General features: G+C 47.4%; 1 protein-coding gene across 2 annotated transcripts in view; it reads left to right on the forward strand.

Annotated features, from left to right (window-relative positions):
- alms1 (ALMS1 centrosome and basal body associated protein) overlaps positions 1–18202 on the forward strand; it is a 64775-nt gene extending 46573 nt beyond the window's left edge. For both annotated transcript variants that reach the window (XM_048543489.2, XM_048543498.2), the window contains 8 exons: positions 550–1610; positions 5648–5771; positions 9285–9518; positions 12349–12581; positions 14972–15146; positions 15653–15713; positions 16623–16722; positions 17962–18202. In XM_048543489.2, coding sequence (XP_048399446.2) covers positions 550–1610; positions 5648–5771; positions 9285–9518; positions 12349–12581; positions 14972–15146; positions 15653–15713; positions 16623–16722; positions 17962–18006 — 2033 coding nt within the window. In that variant the 3' untranslated portion in view covers positions 18007–18202. The remainder of the gene's footprint in view (positions 1–549; positions 1611–5647; positions 5772–9284; positions 9519–12348; positions 12582–14971; positions 15147–15652; positions 15714–16622; positions 16723–17961) is intronic.
- Positions 18203–18415: the final 213 nt, after the last annotated feature.

An 18415-nucleotide genomic window follows, 5' to 3' on the forward strand; every position in this document is an offset into this window, starting at 1 on the left:
TTGAGAGGGAGAAGTGATCTCGTTGAAACTTAAAAAATACACAAACAGGATAAATGCGGATAAGATGTTCCTCCTGGTTGAGGAATCTTGATCCAGGGGAAACAATTTAAAAATCTCGGTTATGCCATTTAGGTCTGAGACAAGAAGGAATTATTTTACTCACAAGTTTGTGAACCTGAGGGCTGTGGAAACACAGTCTTCTGAGTATGTTTCAGACAGATATCTGATGACAAGTGGTGTACAGAGGTGAGTAAAAGACATTGAAAACTTCAATCAGCCATGTTCACATTGAATAGTGGGGCAGACTTGAGGGGCTGAATGGCCTACTCCTATTCCTCAGTTTCCAATCTTGGTGGGAGGTGGGGTTGGTGAAGATTAAAGTGGTAAGGGAGGGCTGAAGCTGTGGAGAGAGTATTCTGGTATCGGAGAATTGCTTGATATCATTTAGTGAGCGGCGAGGATGACATAGATTTGGTGCAAGTTAGGATAAGACTCAAATGTGTGTGGGCCAGTTGGCTTTTACTGTGCCTCCGTGTGCTGTCACTGCAGGTATTCGGCGATGCCAGAGCTCCCTCATCCCTGGTGCAGCAGATTTACCTTCGAGAATGTTATTGCAAGATGCAGGCGATGGTGACATTTCCAACAGTGGTCCCCTCCAGCACAACCTCAGAAACTCCCTGGAGTCCCGGACCAGACACTCCCTACGTTACCCTGAGACAAGGCGGCGAACGTCGCAGCGGGAATTGAGCAGCAGGGGCTCTCGATTATATCCAACCGTCCGTCCAGCCCAGGGAAATCGGGAGGATGACTGGAGGCATCCTGCCCCCCCGTGTGAGGAATGGACAGAGGTGGCTGTCAGGGGACCCTGGCAGGATAACTCTCAGAGTCAGCTTTGCCAAGGCGGTAATGTGGCTGATCATGTAAGCCGCCGAGCAGAGGGACCCCAGGGTCAGCCCAGTGCCCGACAGGCAGCAAAGTACAGCAGCCTGGATGAACTGTGGCAGAAGTTTAAGGAGAGGCACGAACAGTATAAGAGCCTGGCATCAAGCAGCGCCAGTGAGTTGTCCCTGCTGGAGCGTTTGGATGAGCTAGCCCGGATGCTAAAAAATCCAATACGCCACTCAGTCCTCAGTGCTGAGGGGAGGCCTGGGCGGTGCAGAATGGGAGAGAGTGTGAGGAGACACACTGACTGGGAGAACCCAGCCAGGGATCTGTCCGATCTTGCTGCGTGTTCCCTTCCCCCCACACAGGCTGACAGGCCTGACTCCCTGGAGGAGATCTCCACTGAACGCATCAAGAAGATCCTGGACCATCGACAGTGTGGGGGTCTGCAGGGTGGCAGCTTGGCTGCTGCATCCGCAACAGAGTCAGATACTGCAGTTCCTGCTGAGACTGAGCCTCAGACACAGACCGAGACCGAGACCGGAAGCACTGTCTCGACCATTGACACGGACCGTTTGATCAGGGCCTTTGGGCCTGACCGTGTCACAGTCCAGCCTCTCTCCCGCTTATATGGCACAATTGAGAGACAGAAAGAGAGTTCGACTCAGAGGAGAGGGAAACTGAGGAGGGCAGAGAGCAGGTGTCGAAGTGTTCCAGTTGACCAGCATGTGAGTAAGGCAGTGGGTTGATGTCTTCCATTGATGCTCATTTGTAACTTCACAGAAGTGTTCAACCGTGGGAGGAGGCCATTTGACCCATTTTCTTTTCAAATGAACATTTTGACATCGTACCAAATGGGGCTGTGCAGACAGCGGGGCAGTGGGATTAGTTTGGGATTGATACAGGGCAATGGGGAGAGAGTGGAGCAGTGGAATTAGTTTGGGGATTGATACAGGGCTGTGGGGAGAGAGTGGAGCAGTGAAATTAGTTTGGGGATTGATACAGGGTTATGGGGAGAGAGCGGGGCAGTGGGATTAGCTTGGGGAGTGATACAGGGCTATGGGGAGAGAGTGGGGCAGTGGGATTAGTTTGGGAATGGTACAGGGCTATGGGGAGAGAGCGGGGCAGTGGGATTAGTTTGGGATTGATACAGGGCTATGGGGAGAGAGTGGGGCACTGGGATTGGTTTGGGATTAATACAGGCTGTAGGGGCGAGAATGGGATGAGTCTGGGGATTGATACGGGGCTAGGGGAGTGAGTGGGACAGTGGGATTAGTTTGGGATTGATACAGGGCTATGGGGAGAGAGTGGGGCAGTGGGATTGGTTTGGGGATTGATACAGGGCTATAGGGGGAGAAAGTGGGGCAGTGGGATTAGTTTGGGATTGATACAGGGCTATGGGGAGAGAGTGGGACAGTGGGATTAGTTTGGGATTGATACAGGGCTATGGGGAGAGAGTGGGGCAGTGGGATTGGTTTGGGATTAATACAGGCTGTAGGGGTGAGAATGGGATTAGTTTGAGGATTGATACGGGGCTACAAAACAAAAATTGATGGTCATAACATATTGAAAGCTGAGATGGCCATTCCTGCTATGTTAAGCAGGTCTGGTGATGCCTTTTGAAAGCATGTCGAAGGAGGCTGTCCAGGCTATCAGTTTCTTCGCTAGTGATGTTACTTGGTCCATGGTGTTTAATAACTCCTGTGCCCAGTAATCAATCACGATCAAGCTTGTAGCTTCCAACTGACTCCAGCCTCAGCAGAGTTTTTGGGGAAATGCTCCCTATACGACACAGTCCTGTAATGTTTGATTCTCAAAGATATACAGTCTTAGCCTCTGCAACCTCTGCTCACAATTTAAACCAATGACCCCAACTCATTATGATGATTCTGTTCTATACTCTGTCGACTACCTTATTTAGGTGCAATGGAGAAAATGGCACTTGGTTATTCCAGATAGAGTTAGAATGAAGATTGAGAGTGCTGAAGTGTCACTTTAAATTCCTGCCCACTTGAGAGGAAAGCCAATGTTTGAGCCACCCTGGATTGCTTTCTGATTAGTCAACTACAGAATGATAGGGCGGCACAGTGGCTCAGTGGTTCGCACTGCTACCTCACAGCACCAGGAACCCGGGTTCAATTCCAGCCTCGGGCGACTGTCTGTGTGGAGTTTGCACGTTCTCCCCGTGTCTGTGCAATTTCCTCCGGGTGTTCCGGTTTCCTCCCACAGTCCAAAAGTGCAGGTTAAGTGGATTGGCCATGCTAAATTGTCCATAGTGCCCAGGGATGTGTAGGTGGGTGGATTAGACATGGGAAATGCAAGAATAGGGTAGAGAGGATGGGTCTGGGTGAAGTGCTGTTCGGAGGGTTGGTGTGGATTTGATGGGCTGGATGACGACCTTCCGCACTAGGGATCCTATGAATTCTATGAATATCTTTGTTCACAGTGCCTCAGTCTCTCCCTGATTAAGTGACTCCTCTCTCTCCCTATCGGAAAGCTGCTTATTCTGCTGAGCTCTGACTTTGTAGAATAGAGCACCATCCGGGTGCTTTGTGTCTTTGCTCCCTCCCTAATCTGTAAGAAATTAGAACAGGAGTAGGCCCTTCAGCCCCTTGAGCCTGCTGCACTACTCAATTGGATTATGGCTGATCTGAAATTCCTCACATCCACTTTCCTTCCCTTTCCCCATGACCCCTTATTCCTTGACTGATCGAGAATCTATCACAGCCTTAAATTTATGCACGGGCTGTGCCCCCACAGCTCTCTGTGGCAAGGAGTCCCAAAGATTCTCAACCCATTGAAAGAAGAAATACCTCCTCATCTCCGAGTTAAATTGGTGCCCCTATATTCCGAACCAAGCCCTCTGGTCCCAGACTGTCCCATGGAAGCTGGTTTTTTGTCCGTGGATGCCGGACCAGTTGAATTATTCCAGCACTTCTTTGCAGGCATAAATCCATGAGTAGAGTCCCAACCTGTTTAACCTTCGCTCATAAGATACCCCCCTATACTGGGGATCATCGCGGTAAACCTTCTCTGAACTGCCTCCAATGAAATAATATCCTTCCTTAGATAAGGGGACACAAACTGCTGACAATACACCAGATGTGGTCTCACCAGCACCTTGTACAGTCGCAGTTAGACTTTCCTACTTTTATACTCCAACTGCTTTGAAATAAGGGCCAACATTCCCTTAGCCCTTCCTGATTACCTGCTGCACCTGTGTGCTAGCTTTTCTGTGTTTTGTACACAAATACCTCTGTGTCCCTTTGTATTGCAACTTTCTGCAGCTTTTTTTTGTTCAAGTTATATTTCTAAATTTTCCAACATTTTGCTCACTCACTTAACCTATAACCTAGGAGCAGGTTTGAAGGGCCAAATGGCGGCCTCCTGGTCCTATCTTCTATGTATCTCTCTCTAAATTGTATCTTTCTCCAAGATGCCTTTCCATCTATTTTTGTGCTGCCTTCAAACCTGGATACAGTACATTCACTTCCTCCAAGTCAGTAAGGTATATAACAGTTGAGGTCCCAGGACTGATCCCTGTGGAACCACACTGGTCACAGGTCACCAAGCTGAAAAAGATCCCCTTATCCCCACTCAGTTTTCTGCCTATGAGCCAGTTCTGTCTCCCTGCCGATATACTACCTTCAAAACCACAGGTTTTATGACTTAACCTTGTTGAACACTTTCTGGAAGTCCAGAGACGACACAGCTACTGGTTGAGACTTCCTCAGAAAACTCTCATAGTCAGGTACGATTTCTCTTTCATGAAGCTGTGCTGACTGTGCTTGGTTAGATTATGATTATTCAAACGTTATACTATTACTTCATTGATAATACTTTTCAAACATTAAATGTTAGATTGATCGGCCAACGTTACACACTTTTTGCCCCCCTTCCTGTTTGAATAGGAGTGTCACATTAGCAGTTTCCAATCCTCTGGTATTTCTCCAGAATCCAAGGATCTTTGGAAAATTACAGCCAATGCATCCATTATCTCTGTAGCTCCTCTTTTGACATTGTAGGATGCAGGCCATCAGGAGACTTATTAGTCTTTAGCACATTAGCTTGTCTAATATTACTTTAGTGACATGATGGTACTTAACTCCTCCCCATATCTTTATTAATTGAATGCTTGAAGTAAAGAGTGATGCAAAATATCCATTAAATTCCTCTGCCATTTCCCTGTTCCCTACAACTCTCTCCCCAGATTCATTTTAAAAGGGGCTATGTTCACTTTGACTTCTCTCTTCTATATTTAAAGAAGCTGTTATTGTCACTTTTTAATATTCCTTGCTAGTTTGCTCTTGGAATTAATTATCCTCTGTGTTTATTATCTTTTTAGTTGTCCTTTCTACTTCTACTTAATAGTTACCTTAACTTCCTGGGTTAGCCAAGGTTGGTTTATCCCTCTCTTAGAATATTTCCTCCTTGCTGTGGGATATATTTTTGCTGAGCCATGAATTAACTCCTTCATTGTCTGCCACTGCTTACTTGCTTTTATTCCTGTTAATCTATCCGCCCAGTTCACTTGAATTCTATTCTGCATCATCTTCAATCCAACAATGACGTGCTGCCTTGCTCATTCTGTCACTGTCTTCACTCTCAGCTCCGCTGGAATCAGTTGTCCCCTGGGTATGGAAGTGGGAGGGAGCCAGCCCATTCCTCCCTGATTTTACTCACTCTACCTCGTCAGTCGGTTGGAGCCCCACATCAGCAGAGGGAGCAGATTGCTCAGCCATATCCCCTGTGTTTTTGTCCACAGGTATCCACAAGCATGTCAGATGCTTTGTCTGCTGACAGCCCCTCTGCCCCACTGTCTCGAGGACCTTCTAGCAAACTCATCAACAAGAAGTGCACCAGGCTGGTCAACCAGGGGGTGCAGACAGGTAAGGGCCTTGCAGAAAGTTGGCTGGTTGTTGTGAGAGCAGTGTGATTTGTTTAGAAGCCTCGTTTAGAAGACTTTGAGCCCTCAGCTCAGAAAGAAAACACTTCCAGGTTTGTACAATGTTTCATGGATTCTGAACGTCGTAAAGAGCTTCGCAATCGGTCAGGTACTTTATTTCAAGAAGTAGTCACCATCATAATGTACAGAGCATGACCCCAAAACAAAGTTAAATGATGACCAGTTAGTTCTTTTCATGTGATGATAAGGAATTGTCACTTGAGGGGTCAGATAGGGCCCTTGATTAAAGCTTCGCCTGAGAAGCAGTGCCTCCAACTGAGTAATGCACCCTCAGTGCACTGTGTGCTCAGGTTTCTGGAGTGGGACCTGGACCTGCGATCTTCTCACTCCACCAACATTGATTCATGGCTGATGCTGACCTGAGGACAAACTGGGGGAGACAGTGACCCAGTGGCATTATCATTGGGGCCAGAGACCCAGGTACTTTTCTGGGGACCTATGTTCAAATCCTGCAGATGGTGAAATTTGAATTCAATAAAACAAAAATCTGGAACAAAGAGTCTAATGATGACCATGAATCCATTGTTGATTGTTGGAAAAACCCATCTGGTTCACTAAGGTCCTTTAGGGAAGGAAACTGCCATCCTCACCTGGTCTGGCCTACATGTGACTCCAGACCCACAGCAATCTGGTTGACTCTTCACTACTCTCTAGGGCAATTAAGAACTTTTTAGTAAAATTTGTTTCTTCATGGATTATGGGTGTTACGAGCTGAGCAAGCATATATTGCCTATTCCTAGATTGTAAAGGAAGAGAGTAGTCAAGCATTGGTCCATTGGAGGGAAAGTTAGGACAAGTTATGGAGAAATGGCAGGAGCAGTGAAATATTTTACTTGACTCCATGGTAGAAGACTCGGTTACATTTTCTGGTATATGGAACCTGCTGGGGAGAAAACTGGAATCTATTAAATTCTTAATAATAGTTAGAAAATTGACTTTGTCTGATTAGACTACAATGTGATTTTAGCTGAACAAGCTAATTTACTGTTAAGGGTCTAAGTTGTTAAGCAAGTACACAAATGGCTGGATAAGCTGGGAATTTTTTTCAGTGGAATGTAGGAGGTTGAGGGGTGGTCTTAGAGGTTTATAAAATCATGAGGGGTATAGACAAGTTGAAGGAAGGTGTCTTCTCCCTAGGGTGGGCGATTTCAGGGCTAGGGGGATATTTTTAAGGGGAGTGGAGAACAATTTTAAAAAAGGACGTGAGATGCAACTTTCTTTTTACACGGAGAGTGGTTCATGTGCGGAATGAACGTCCAGCTGAAGGGGTGGATGCAGGCACAGTTACAACGTTTAAGAGACATTTAGGTAAGTACATGAATAGGAAAGGTTTGGAGAGATATGGGCCAAATGCAGGCAAGTGGGACTAGTTGAGTTTGGAAACATGGTTGGCATGGACTGGATGGACCAAAAGGTCTGTTTCCGTGCTGTATTATTCTCTGTGCCAAACTTAATGACCAAAAGGCATTTGATTTGGACAAACACAAAAGATTGATACCTGAGAAGAAGTCTATATTTAAGGATGGTTTATTAACAGGGTAGAGGACGGAAAGAATGAAGAGGAAGTAATAATCAGGACACTAACAAGTTGTGAGGCTATAACTGAGTAGTTCTGTGAGGATCAGAACTGGGTTTCAGCTCTTTGCAGCCGACAGTAATGACTTTGACAAAGTTGGCAAATTTAATCCAGGTCTGTTGAAATTGTCCAGCTTATTGGGAATGTCAGGTGGACACATGAACGCAACAAAGAGGTGGAGTATAACATGGGCCATTTCATTCAATTTGCTGCTAGATCACAGTTGTAATAAACATAGAACATTACATTACAGCACAGTACAGGCCCTTCGGCCCTCGATGTCGTGCCGACCTGTCATACCGATCTCAAGCCCATCTAACCTACACTATTCCATATACGTCCATATGCTTATCCAATGATGACTTAAATGCACCTAAAGTTGGCGAATCTACTACCGTTGCAGGCAAAGCGTTCCATTCCCTTACTACTCCCTGAGTAAAGAAACTACCTCTGACATCTGTCCTATATCTTTTACCCCTCAATTTAAAGCTATGCCCCCTTGTGCTCGCCGTCACCATCCTAGGAAAAAGGCTCTCCCTATCCACCCTATCTGACCCTCTGATTATTTTATATGTTTCAATTAAGTCACCTCTCAACCTTCTTCTCTCTAACGAAAACAGCCTCAAGTCCCTCCGCCTTTCCTCGTAAGACCTTCCCTCCATACCAGGCAACATCCTAGTAAATCTCCTCTGCACCCTTCCCAAAGCTTCCACATCCTTCTTATAATGCGGTGACCAGAACTGTACGCAATACTCCAACTGCGGCCGCACCAGAGTTTTGTACAGCTTCACCATAACCTCTTGGTTCCGGAACTCGATCTCTCTATTAATAAAAGCTAAAACACTGTATGCCTTCTTAACAGCCCTGTCAATCTGGATGGCAACTTTCAAGGATCTGTGCACATGGACACCGAGATCTCTCTGCTCATCTACACTACTGAGAATCTTACCATTAGCCCTGTACTTTGCCTTCTGGTTACTCCTACCAAAGTGCATCACCTCACACTTGTCTGCATTAAACTCCATTTGCCACCTCTCAGCCCAGCTCTGCAGCTTATCTATGTCTCTCTGCAACCTACAGCATCCTTCGTCACTATCCACAATTCCACCGACCTTAGTGTCGTCTGCAAATTTACTAACCCATCCTTCTACGCCCTCATCCAGGTCATTTATAAAAATGACAAACAGCAGTGGACCCAACACCGACCCTTGCAGTACACCACTAGTAACTGGTCTCCAGGATGAACATTTCCCACCAACTACCACCCTCTGTCTTCTTTCAGCAAGCCAATTTCCGATCCAAACTGCTATATCTCCCACAATTCCATTCCTCCGCATTTTGTACAATAGCCTACTGTGGGGAACCTTATCGAACGCCTTGCTGAAATCCATATACACCACATCAACCGGTTTACTCTCATCTACCTGTTTGGTCACCTTCTCAAAGAACTCAATAAGGTTTGTGAGGCACGATCTTCCCTTCACAAAACCGTGCTGACTATCCATAATCAATTTATTCTTTTCTGGATGATTATAAATCCTATCCCTTATAACCTTTTCCAACATCACAAGGAAGAGGTATTAGAAATCGCTCAGAGGGTGAAGATAGATAAGTCCCCTGGGCCGGATGGGATTTATCCTCGGATCCTCTGGGAAGCCAGGGAGGAGATTGCCGAGCTTTTGGCATTGACCTTTAACTCGTCATTGTCTACAGGAATAGTGCCAGACGACTGGAGGACAGCAAATGTGGTTCCCCTGTTCAAGAAGGGGAGTAGAGACAACCCTGGTAATTACAGACAGACCCTTACTCCCATCCCCATTCTCTTTGTTTGTAACAAACATGCTGTGTATCTTGTGTTAGAATCTCCGGAGGGTGATCCAAGCATGACGGGAAGACAGACTCATGATGTAGGCGTGACCTATCCTTCGCCAGATTCAAACCCAACTCTGCTTCGACCAGCTACAGCGGGCAGTCACCGTCACCACTCGGTCTGTCCCACTGCCCGCTGCTCCTCCAGTGCCAGGGACAGGAAGAAGAGCAGCTCTCACACTGAAAGGAAACCTGGAAAAGCACGCAGGACATCAGCTGGACCAGGTGAACAATCATAACATAAGAACTAGGAGCAGGAGTAGGCCACCCAGCCCCTCGAGCCTGCCCCTGCCATTTAATAAGATCGTGGCTGATCTTTTTGAGACTCAGCTCCACTTACCTGCCCATTCACCATAATCCTTAATTCCTTTACTGTTCAAAAATTTATCTAGACTTGCCTTAAAAACATGCAGCGAGGAAGCTTCAACTGCTTCACTGGGGAGGGAATTCCACAGATTCACAACCCTTTGGGTGAAGAAGTTCCTCCTGACCTCAGTCCTACATCTGCTTCCCTTTATTTTGTTGCGATGCCCTCTAGTCTCACCTGCTAGTGGAAACAACCTCCCTGCCTCCACCTTCTCTATTACCTTCATAATCTTACATGTTTCTATAAGATCTCTCCTCATTCTTCTGAATTCCAATGAGTATAATCCCAGTCTACTCAGTCTCTCCTCATAATCCAACCCTCTCAACTCTGGAATCAACCGTGAGAATCTCCTCTGCACCCCCTCCAGTGCTAGTATATCCCTTCTCAAGTCAGGAGACAAAACTGCACACAGTACTCCAGGTGTGGCCTCACCAGGACCCTATACAGCTGCAGCATAGCCTCCCTGTTTTTAAACGCCATCCCTCTCGCAATGGCAGACACAATTCCATTTGCCTTTTTAATTACCTGCTGCACCTGCAATCGAACCTTCAGCGATTCATGCACAAGGACACCCAAGTCCCTCTGCACAGCAGCACGCTGCAATTTTTTACCATTTAAAACATAGTCCATTTTGCTGTTATTCCTCCCAAAATGGATGACCTCACACTTATCGACATCGTGCTCCATCTGCCAGACCTTTGCCCACTCACTTAGACTATCTATATCACTCTGCAGCCTTTCAGTGTCTCCTGCACACTTTGCTCTACCACTCACCTTAATGTCATCTGCAAATTTTGACACACCACACTTAGTCCCCAACTCCAAATCATCTATGTAAACTGTAAACAATTGCGGTCCCAACACTGATCCGTGAGGCACACCACTAGCCACTGACCGCCAACCAGAAAAACACCCATTTACCCCTACTCTTTGCTTTCTACTGGTCAACGAATCCCCTATCCATGCCAATGCATTACCTGTAATACCATGCAACTTTATCTTATTTAGCAGCCTTTGGTCTGGCACCTTGTCAAACGCCTTCTGGAAATCCAGATACACCACATCCACGGGTTCCCCATTGTCCACCATGCAAGTAATGTCCTCAAAGAATTCCACCAAATTAGTTAAACATGACCTACCCTTCATGAACCCATGCTGTGTGTTCCCAATGGGATAATTTATATCCAGATGTGTTGCTATTGCTTCCTTAATGATAGATTCAAGCATTTTCCCCACTACTGAAGTTGAGCTGACTGGCCGAGAGTTAGCAGTGGAGTTGGATGAACACAGCAGGCCGAGCAGGAAAGCTGATGTTTCGGGCCGAGACCCTTCTTCAGAAATGTTCCTACTATCTCTGGCCGGTGGTTACCTGCTTTTTGTCTACTTCTAGGGTCGCTTGCTCCCTCATAGGTTCCATAACATATTGTTCAAGGAAATTATCGCGGATTCATTCTATGAACCTCTCCTCAAGGCTGCCATGACCGACCTGGATTGCCCAGTCGATATGTAGATTAAATCCCCCATGATAATTGCTGCACCATTTTTACATGCATTAGCTATTTCTATGTTTATTGCCCACACCACCACAATGTCATTATTTGGTGGCCGAGAGACCACACCTATCAGTGACTTCTTCTCCCTGCTATTCTGAATTTCCACCCAAATGGATTCAATGCTTTGTTCAGTCGAATCTATATCATCTCTCACTACTGCCCTGATATCATTGTTAAAAATCAGAGCGACACCACCTCCCTTATCTTCCTGTCTGTCCTTCCCAACAGTTTGATACCCCTGGATACTTAACTCCCAGTTATTACCATCCTGTAACCATGTCCCTGTAATGGCCACTAAATCATATCCGTTCCCCATGATTTGTACCGTCAATTCACCCACCTTGTTTCGAATGCTCCGAGCTCTCAGATGAAGTGCCCTTATGCCAGTTTTTGCACCTTTTGGGTCCTATCACCTCCATTACTGACAGCACTTGAGTTCTTCCCTTGAACTTTTTTCTTCAGTTTCAATCGAGTTGAAGCTTCCTTGTCACCTGCTAACTTGCTGCTTTGCCTTCCATTAATTGTTATACTCCCTCTACACTCACTTCTCCCTTCCCCCCCCACTTACTAATTTAAAGTCCATTAACCACCCTATTTACCCTTTTTGTCAGAACGCATGGGGGCACAGCGCCAATTTAATAGTGGGCCGCATGGGGGCGCAGCGCCGATTTAATATCGGGGCGCGGGGGCGCAGCACCGATTTAATAGTGGGCCGCAGGGGGCGCGGCACGGCGCAGCGGTAATTTGGCAGGAGTTGGGCTGGGGGATTGGTGACACTGGGTCAGGGTCTTGGAGGGGGAGTGACAAAGTGTCGTGGTTTGGTGGTGGAGGGTCATGGTGTGGCGACACAGCGTCTTTGAAGTCGGGGTGTGGGTGTGTGATGTTGTGGGTGGGGATACAGTGGTGGGGGGGTGGGAACATGGGGGCGGGGAGGCGGTGGCCACTCAGTTTCGGGGCCTGGGAGGTGGGGTTTAGCGATGATTAGATGTTGGGGCCGGGGTGTTGGGGTTGGGCTTTGGGCGGGGGGGGCGCGTAGAGATGTTGTTAGGGTTTGAGGGTGGGTTGTGAAGCTGCTGTAATGTGGGTGTGAGCTAACTGTTCTCTGATAACCTGTGTCTATTTTCTCAAACTGTAGCCTGGTTCATTCCTGCTGCAGAACTGAAGTGGAGCTCGAGAAAGGAGAATGTTCCAGGACAGTGTCTCAGTCCACCTCCGAGCCAGTTTGATTTGTGCCCATCCTCCAGCTCCTGGAGGGAGCCCCTTCGTGAGAAGCAATCGCAGCAGCAGTGGGCCACTGAGACTGTAAATGGCTGGACCCTGAAACCTGCAGCGAAGAACCCTTCGCCATTAATCCGCCTCACCTTAAAAGTAAGGGAAACAGGTATTGTTCTGAATAGTCCTGAAACAGAGCCACAGCTGGCTCACACACAGTTCCTGTGAATCAGTTTGATGTGAGTGCATTGATGGGAGATTACTGCTCTGATAATCACTGGACTGCCACCTCTTTAGTAAAACAATGGCCATGGGGATGTGTTTGCTGGAGACTGGGGAATCACATTTCCTTATTGTTTCCTATCTCAGGGAATTTCATTAGATTAGATTCCCTCCAGTGTGGAAACAGGCCCTTCGGCCCAACTAGTGCACACCGCCCCTTGCAGTATCCCACCCAGACCCATCCCCCTATAGCCCACACACCCCTGAACACTACGGGCAATTTAGCATGGCCGATCCACCTAGCCTGCACATCTTTGGACTGTGGGAGGAAACCGGAGCACAGTAATAACATGGGATTAGGGAAGTAGAGATAACAAAGTGTGGAGCTGGATGAACACAGCAGGCCAAAGCAGCATCTTAGGAGCACAAAAGCTGATGTTTCGGGCCTAGACCTTTCATCAGAAAAGGGGGATGGGCAGAGGGTTCTGAAATAAATAGGGAGAGAGGGGGAGGTGGACCGAAGATGGATAGAGGAGAAGATAGGTGGAGAGGAGAGTATGGGTGGGGAGGTAGGGAGGAGATAGGTCAGTCCGGGGAGGACGGACAGGTCAAGGGGGCGGGATGAGGTTAGTAGGAAGGAAATGGGGGTGCGGCTTGAGGTGGGAGGAGGGGGATGGGTGAGAGGAAGAATACGTTAGGGAGGTGGGGATGAGCTGGGTTGGTTTTGGGATGCAAAGCGGTCCCCAAGCCTCCGCTTGGTTTCCCCAATGTAGAGGAAGCCGCACCGGGTACAGTGGATGCAGTATACCACATTGGCAGATGAACATTTGCTTGATGAGGAAAGTCATTTTGGGGCCTGGGGAGGAGGTGTGGGGGCAAGTGTAGCATTTCCTGCGGTTGCAGGGGAAGGTGCTGGGTGTGGTGGGGCTGGGGGCACAGTGTGGAGCGGACAAGGGAGTCCTGGAGAGAGTGGTCTCTCCGGAAAGCAGACAGGGATGGGGATGGAAAAATTTCTTTGGTGGTGGTGTCGGATTGCAGATGGCGGAAGTGTCGGAGGATGATGCGTTGTATCCGGAGGTTGGTGGGGTGGTATGTGAGGACGAGGGGGATTCTCTTTTGGCGGTTATTTGTTGGCAAAGCAGCTCAAATATACCGAGAATCAGACAATTTCTATTTAATCGTTTGTTTATGATTTAGAACAGTCTTAGAAGTAGGTCATTCTCTCTCCTGGTTGTGCCAGACAGATAGTGACTGATCTGGTTGCAGTCTTAATTTCACTCCAGACATTAATATACAATAGTTTGAGACATTCCCATCTGCCTTTATCTGGAAGTCCGTCTCAGTAGTAGGAAATATCACCCCTCTCAGTGTATGTGGGGTTGAGGTGGGTGGGTGTTAATTTGTCGTCTTCTGTAATTCACATTTAGTTCTGCTTGTTGCTTCAAGGAGATGATGATGGATTCTTGTTGGGGAAGGGGAGTCAAACATTATTGGAGTTAGATGGGAGTGTGGAAGTCAAAACATGCACACAGATCTTATTGAATGGTGGAGTAAGCTTGAGGGGCTGAATGGTCGACTTGCAAACTCCATTATGCAGCATGTAAACTTCTGCTCCTACTTTTGTATGTCTATATGTATGAAAAGTGCTCCATCTTCCATTGGTGTGGATTTATTGAATGGCAGGACAGGAATGATGGACCAGATTGTCCACAGCAACTCCTATTGGTTAATATTTTCAATGCTGTTATCTCAGGAATGGGAGCAGGAGAGGACTTCACATCCCCTTAAGCCTGGCTGTGAAATCTCACGACATTTCCTGTGCTTCCAGAAACCTGTCAGTCCCATGTCCTGACTATCTCGATAAGTTCACTCCATGAGCCTCTCCGTGTTTACACTGACTGCCCCTCAAGCAGATGTTCGTGTTTCGAAGCTGTCACCTTTGAAATTAATGGGGAGGGGAGGAATTTGGTGATTTACAGATGGGGGTGGGCATTGTTTTGGTGGTTGGTGGGGGAGAGTTGAGACATGGCAGTGGGTTGCGTGGGGAGCTGACACAGACCAGAGACTTGTTCCGAAAGTCTGAGGGAGCCTGAGCTGGAATTGGCTGAACTGAGTGAGTCCACAAGGAGCTGAATTGGCTGGGACTCAATATCCTGGCAGCTGGCTTAGTCCTCCCTCCAATCAGGATTGGGACCAGGAAAGGTCAGTTGTTGGTCCGGCTGGCTTGCTCATTCTCTCTTTCGCGCACACACACACACAATCTCTTCCCACACCCACGCCACTGTTGTTCTGACTGCCTCGTGTCTGGTTTACTTTGTCGACAGGAGGCTTTACACATGAACAGACCAGATTTTATCTCCCATTCTCGGCAACGAGTGAGGCGCCTGGAGTTACTGATGGAAGAGAGGAAAATACAGAGTATCCTGCAGAGTGAGCGGGAGAAACTTTTTAACTTGCCTCAGGAGAGAGGCCGCAGAAGCAGGAAGGGCTCTACGCTGGGTGAGTGCGACTCTACACCCAGTTCACGATAGAGGCACAGGTCAGCTTCTACACACACGGACACGTGGACACACACACATGCGTGGACATGCACACACACACACAGCATCCCCCCGCACTTCACCCTCCACCCTCCCAAGCTGTGTGAACCATCTCTCGTTCTGACTCAACACTGTGTGTGGTTTATGTCCCTGGAGCAGTAGCCAAGTTCTCCCATCACAATCTGACATGAAGAAAGGGTTGGGATCAGTTGAGAGACGATGGGTTTGTGGTCATTGACCATCTGGTTCATTAATGAAACTTTATTTTGTCTGAATGAGGCGTGACTCGGATCCCACACAAATGTGACAGAATTTTAACCTCCACAATGGTGGATTAGACCACTGGGTTGTACCTGGGACTATGTCGAATGGTGAAAGGGGCTAGGGTTTTTGTTGCTGTTGCCTGGGCTCAGCACAGAACTATTTATACCCAATGCCAATTTCCCTCCATCTTGTACTTCTCAGCTGATGCCATTTTACTGAAGAAGAAAATCCCAAAGAGGGAGATGTTCGACAGGTCCAAGCGGTGAGTGTGTTTTTAGCTGATGGTGCTGTTGGAGGTATTTCTGTTTGTGCCAAATCCTTGACAGACCTGATATTCCCCCCCGTTCGCTCAAGCCCCAATTCCCAGGACTGTCTTGCAACCTGCAGATTATCCATTCCAATCCCACCACAGCAGATTGAGAGAGATTCAGTCCAATAGATCTGGCTCTTTCTCTACAGCTGATGCCAACTGAAGCCATTGAGCAGATCATTGTTACAACCCCAGCTAGGGTCATGGCTGCCCTTCAGGGATGGAAGTCTGCTACCCTCAGCCAATCTGACCTGCATTCTGACCACACTGTGGTCAACTCCCATTGCAGTCCACTGACTCCTAATGACAGTCCCTATTGACAGAAAACACCATCATATTCAGAGAGATCTACAGTTCTTTGGCCATTGAGCCTGCACCAGTCAAAATCAACCAACCGACTCTTCTAAACCCATTTTCCAGCACTGGACCCATGGCCTCCTAACCATGACTATAGCCCAAGACTCTGTGTTGACCCTCAGGGACTGACAGGCATAAACCTGACCATGTCTACAATAAATGGGGAAATCCAAAGCTTGTTCAATACAGCAGGGAGGGAACCTGAAGCTTTGGCTTGTGGTGACTCTGCCCTCACACTGGGCACAGGACTAAAATCAGTATTGCACAGGGAAGTTCAATTTTGCTTTTTAGCTCTTTTAGGCAAGCTCATCAGTAATTCCCTGTATCCACTGCTGCTAAGCGAGTGAACTGATCCTTCACATTCTCTCCTCCTGCCTCCAATATCTCAGCTTGACCTTCCCTCAGCTGCAATCTTTCACCTCACTCTATCACTCCTACCTCAGAGCCTCCCCACAGGTGAAATAGTCAGATTTCACCCCCATCTTTTCCTCCCCTGTGTTGCAGTCTATACGAGCAGCTTCCTGAGGTCATCAGGAGAAGAGAAGAGGAGAAACGCAGGGCAGAGTATCAGACCAACAGAATGAAGGCTCAACTGTACAAACAGGTAATCCTCTTCCTGGTAACAGCCCATCAAACACAGGGTTGTGATACCTGAGATGCACAGCTGTTTTACTCCATACCTAAGAGATGGGTAAGGATTCCTACCCATGGTCATTGCTGAGCCCTGCACTGAATGAGCTGTGCTGGGAATGGATATGCACATGTGTGCATGTCGGTGTCTGTCTACCCGTCTGTGTGTGTGAGAGAGTGAGGTGGAGGCTTTTGGGAGTATGCATACTGTTGCTGGATTAATAATCTGGAGACCTGGGTCTGAAACCCACCACAGCAGAGGGTTGGAATGTGAAAGGGTCTGGAATTAAAACTCTAAAGGTGACCATGAAATTATAATCAAATGTAAAATCCCATCTGCCTCACTGATGGCCTTTAGGGAAAGAAGTCTGCCATCCTCACCTGGTCTGGTCAACAGAGGTGGGTGACATTTAACTGCTGTCTCAAATGGCCAAGCAAGCCACTTCATTTTATCAGCTGCTAAATCCAAAGAGAAATGAAACCAGACGACAGATATCTGGCTAATAAAATGTGAGGCTGGATGAACACAGCAGGCCAAGCAGCATCTCAGGAGCACAATATCTGGCAGTGCCCCAGGCACCGGAAACACCCACAGCAGAACCATTCCTGTTGATCTGGTCATGTCCCCCATACCAACATTGGGAGAGCTGTCTCACAGACTAGTCAAACAACAGCCTGACATAGTCATACTCACAGAATCACACCTTACAATGTCCTAGACACCACCGTCACCACCCTGGATATGTCTGTCCCACTGCCAGGACAGACCCAGCAGAGGGGCAGCACAGTGGGATACAGCTGGGAGAGAGGTGTCCTGGGAATCCTCAACATTGACTCTGGACACTATGAAATCTCAGGTTAAACATGGGTGAGGAAACCTCCTGCTGTTTACCATGTACCGTCCTCCCTCGGCTGATGACTCAGTACTCCTCTGTATTGAGCAACATGTGGAGGAGGCACTGAAGGTGACAAGGGCATGCAATGTACTTTGCATGAGGGGTTTGAATACATCATTATTCAACACTGCGTGAGCGAGATGGTGACTTGGTACTCTGGTGCCTGTACAGAGAGTGAGAGACCGGCCCTCTCTGTACGGTCGCTCAGACTGATGTTAAAAGTTTGAGAAACCCTGATGTATGTTAGGAGCTCAGTCTTGGGGAAAGGTTTGTGCATTGTGTAACACTCCTCTCCTCCATTTTTGTTTTCCGTGTAGAAGATCACAAACCACGTTTTGGGAAGGAAGGTGTCCTGGCAGTGAGCCGTGCCTGGTCCTAGAAACGTCCTCCTTACTGTGAAGACTACTCGAATGTAAATAAAAATATATCTAAGCTAAAATGGTCATATCACTTGCAGCCACTTTGGTGTCGGTGTTATAGATGTTGATGATAACTTGAAGGCTTTTACTTTCGGGATGTTTATTTTAGCTACTCTCTTCCTTGACAATTAATGTAGGAATGGGCAATAAATGCTTCACTCCATGAAGAAATCAATTTTTAAAAAGTTCCTTTGAATCACTGCACAAATCCTTGGTTCATTTCTACCTATGTTGTTGTTGAATTCTGAATGAGGCATGGGAACTGCAATCAGTCTGTAGCTGGGTCAGAATCTTTGAGATCAGTCTGTCTCTTCTTAACAGCATACAAAGTTCGGAATGCAGCATCTCACAT

This window comes from Stegostoma tigrinum, chromosome 1 (assembly GCF_030684315.1).
Source record: "Stegostoma tigrinum isolate sSteTig4 chromosome 1, sSteTig4.hap1, whole genome shotgun sequence".
In the NCBI taxonomy this organism is placed as follows: domain Eukaryota; kingdom Metazoa; phylum Chordata; class Chondrichthyes; order Orectolobiformes; family Stegostomatidae; genus Stegostoma; species Stegostoma tigrinum.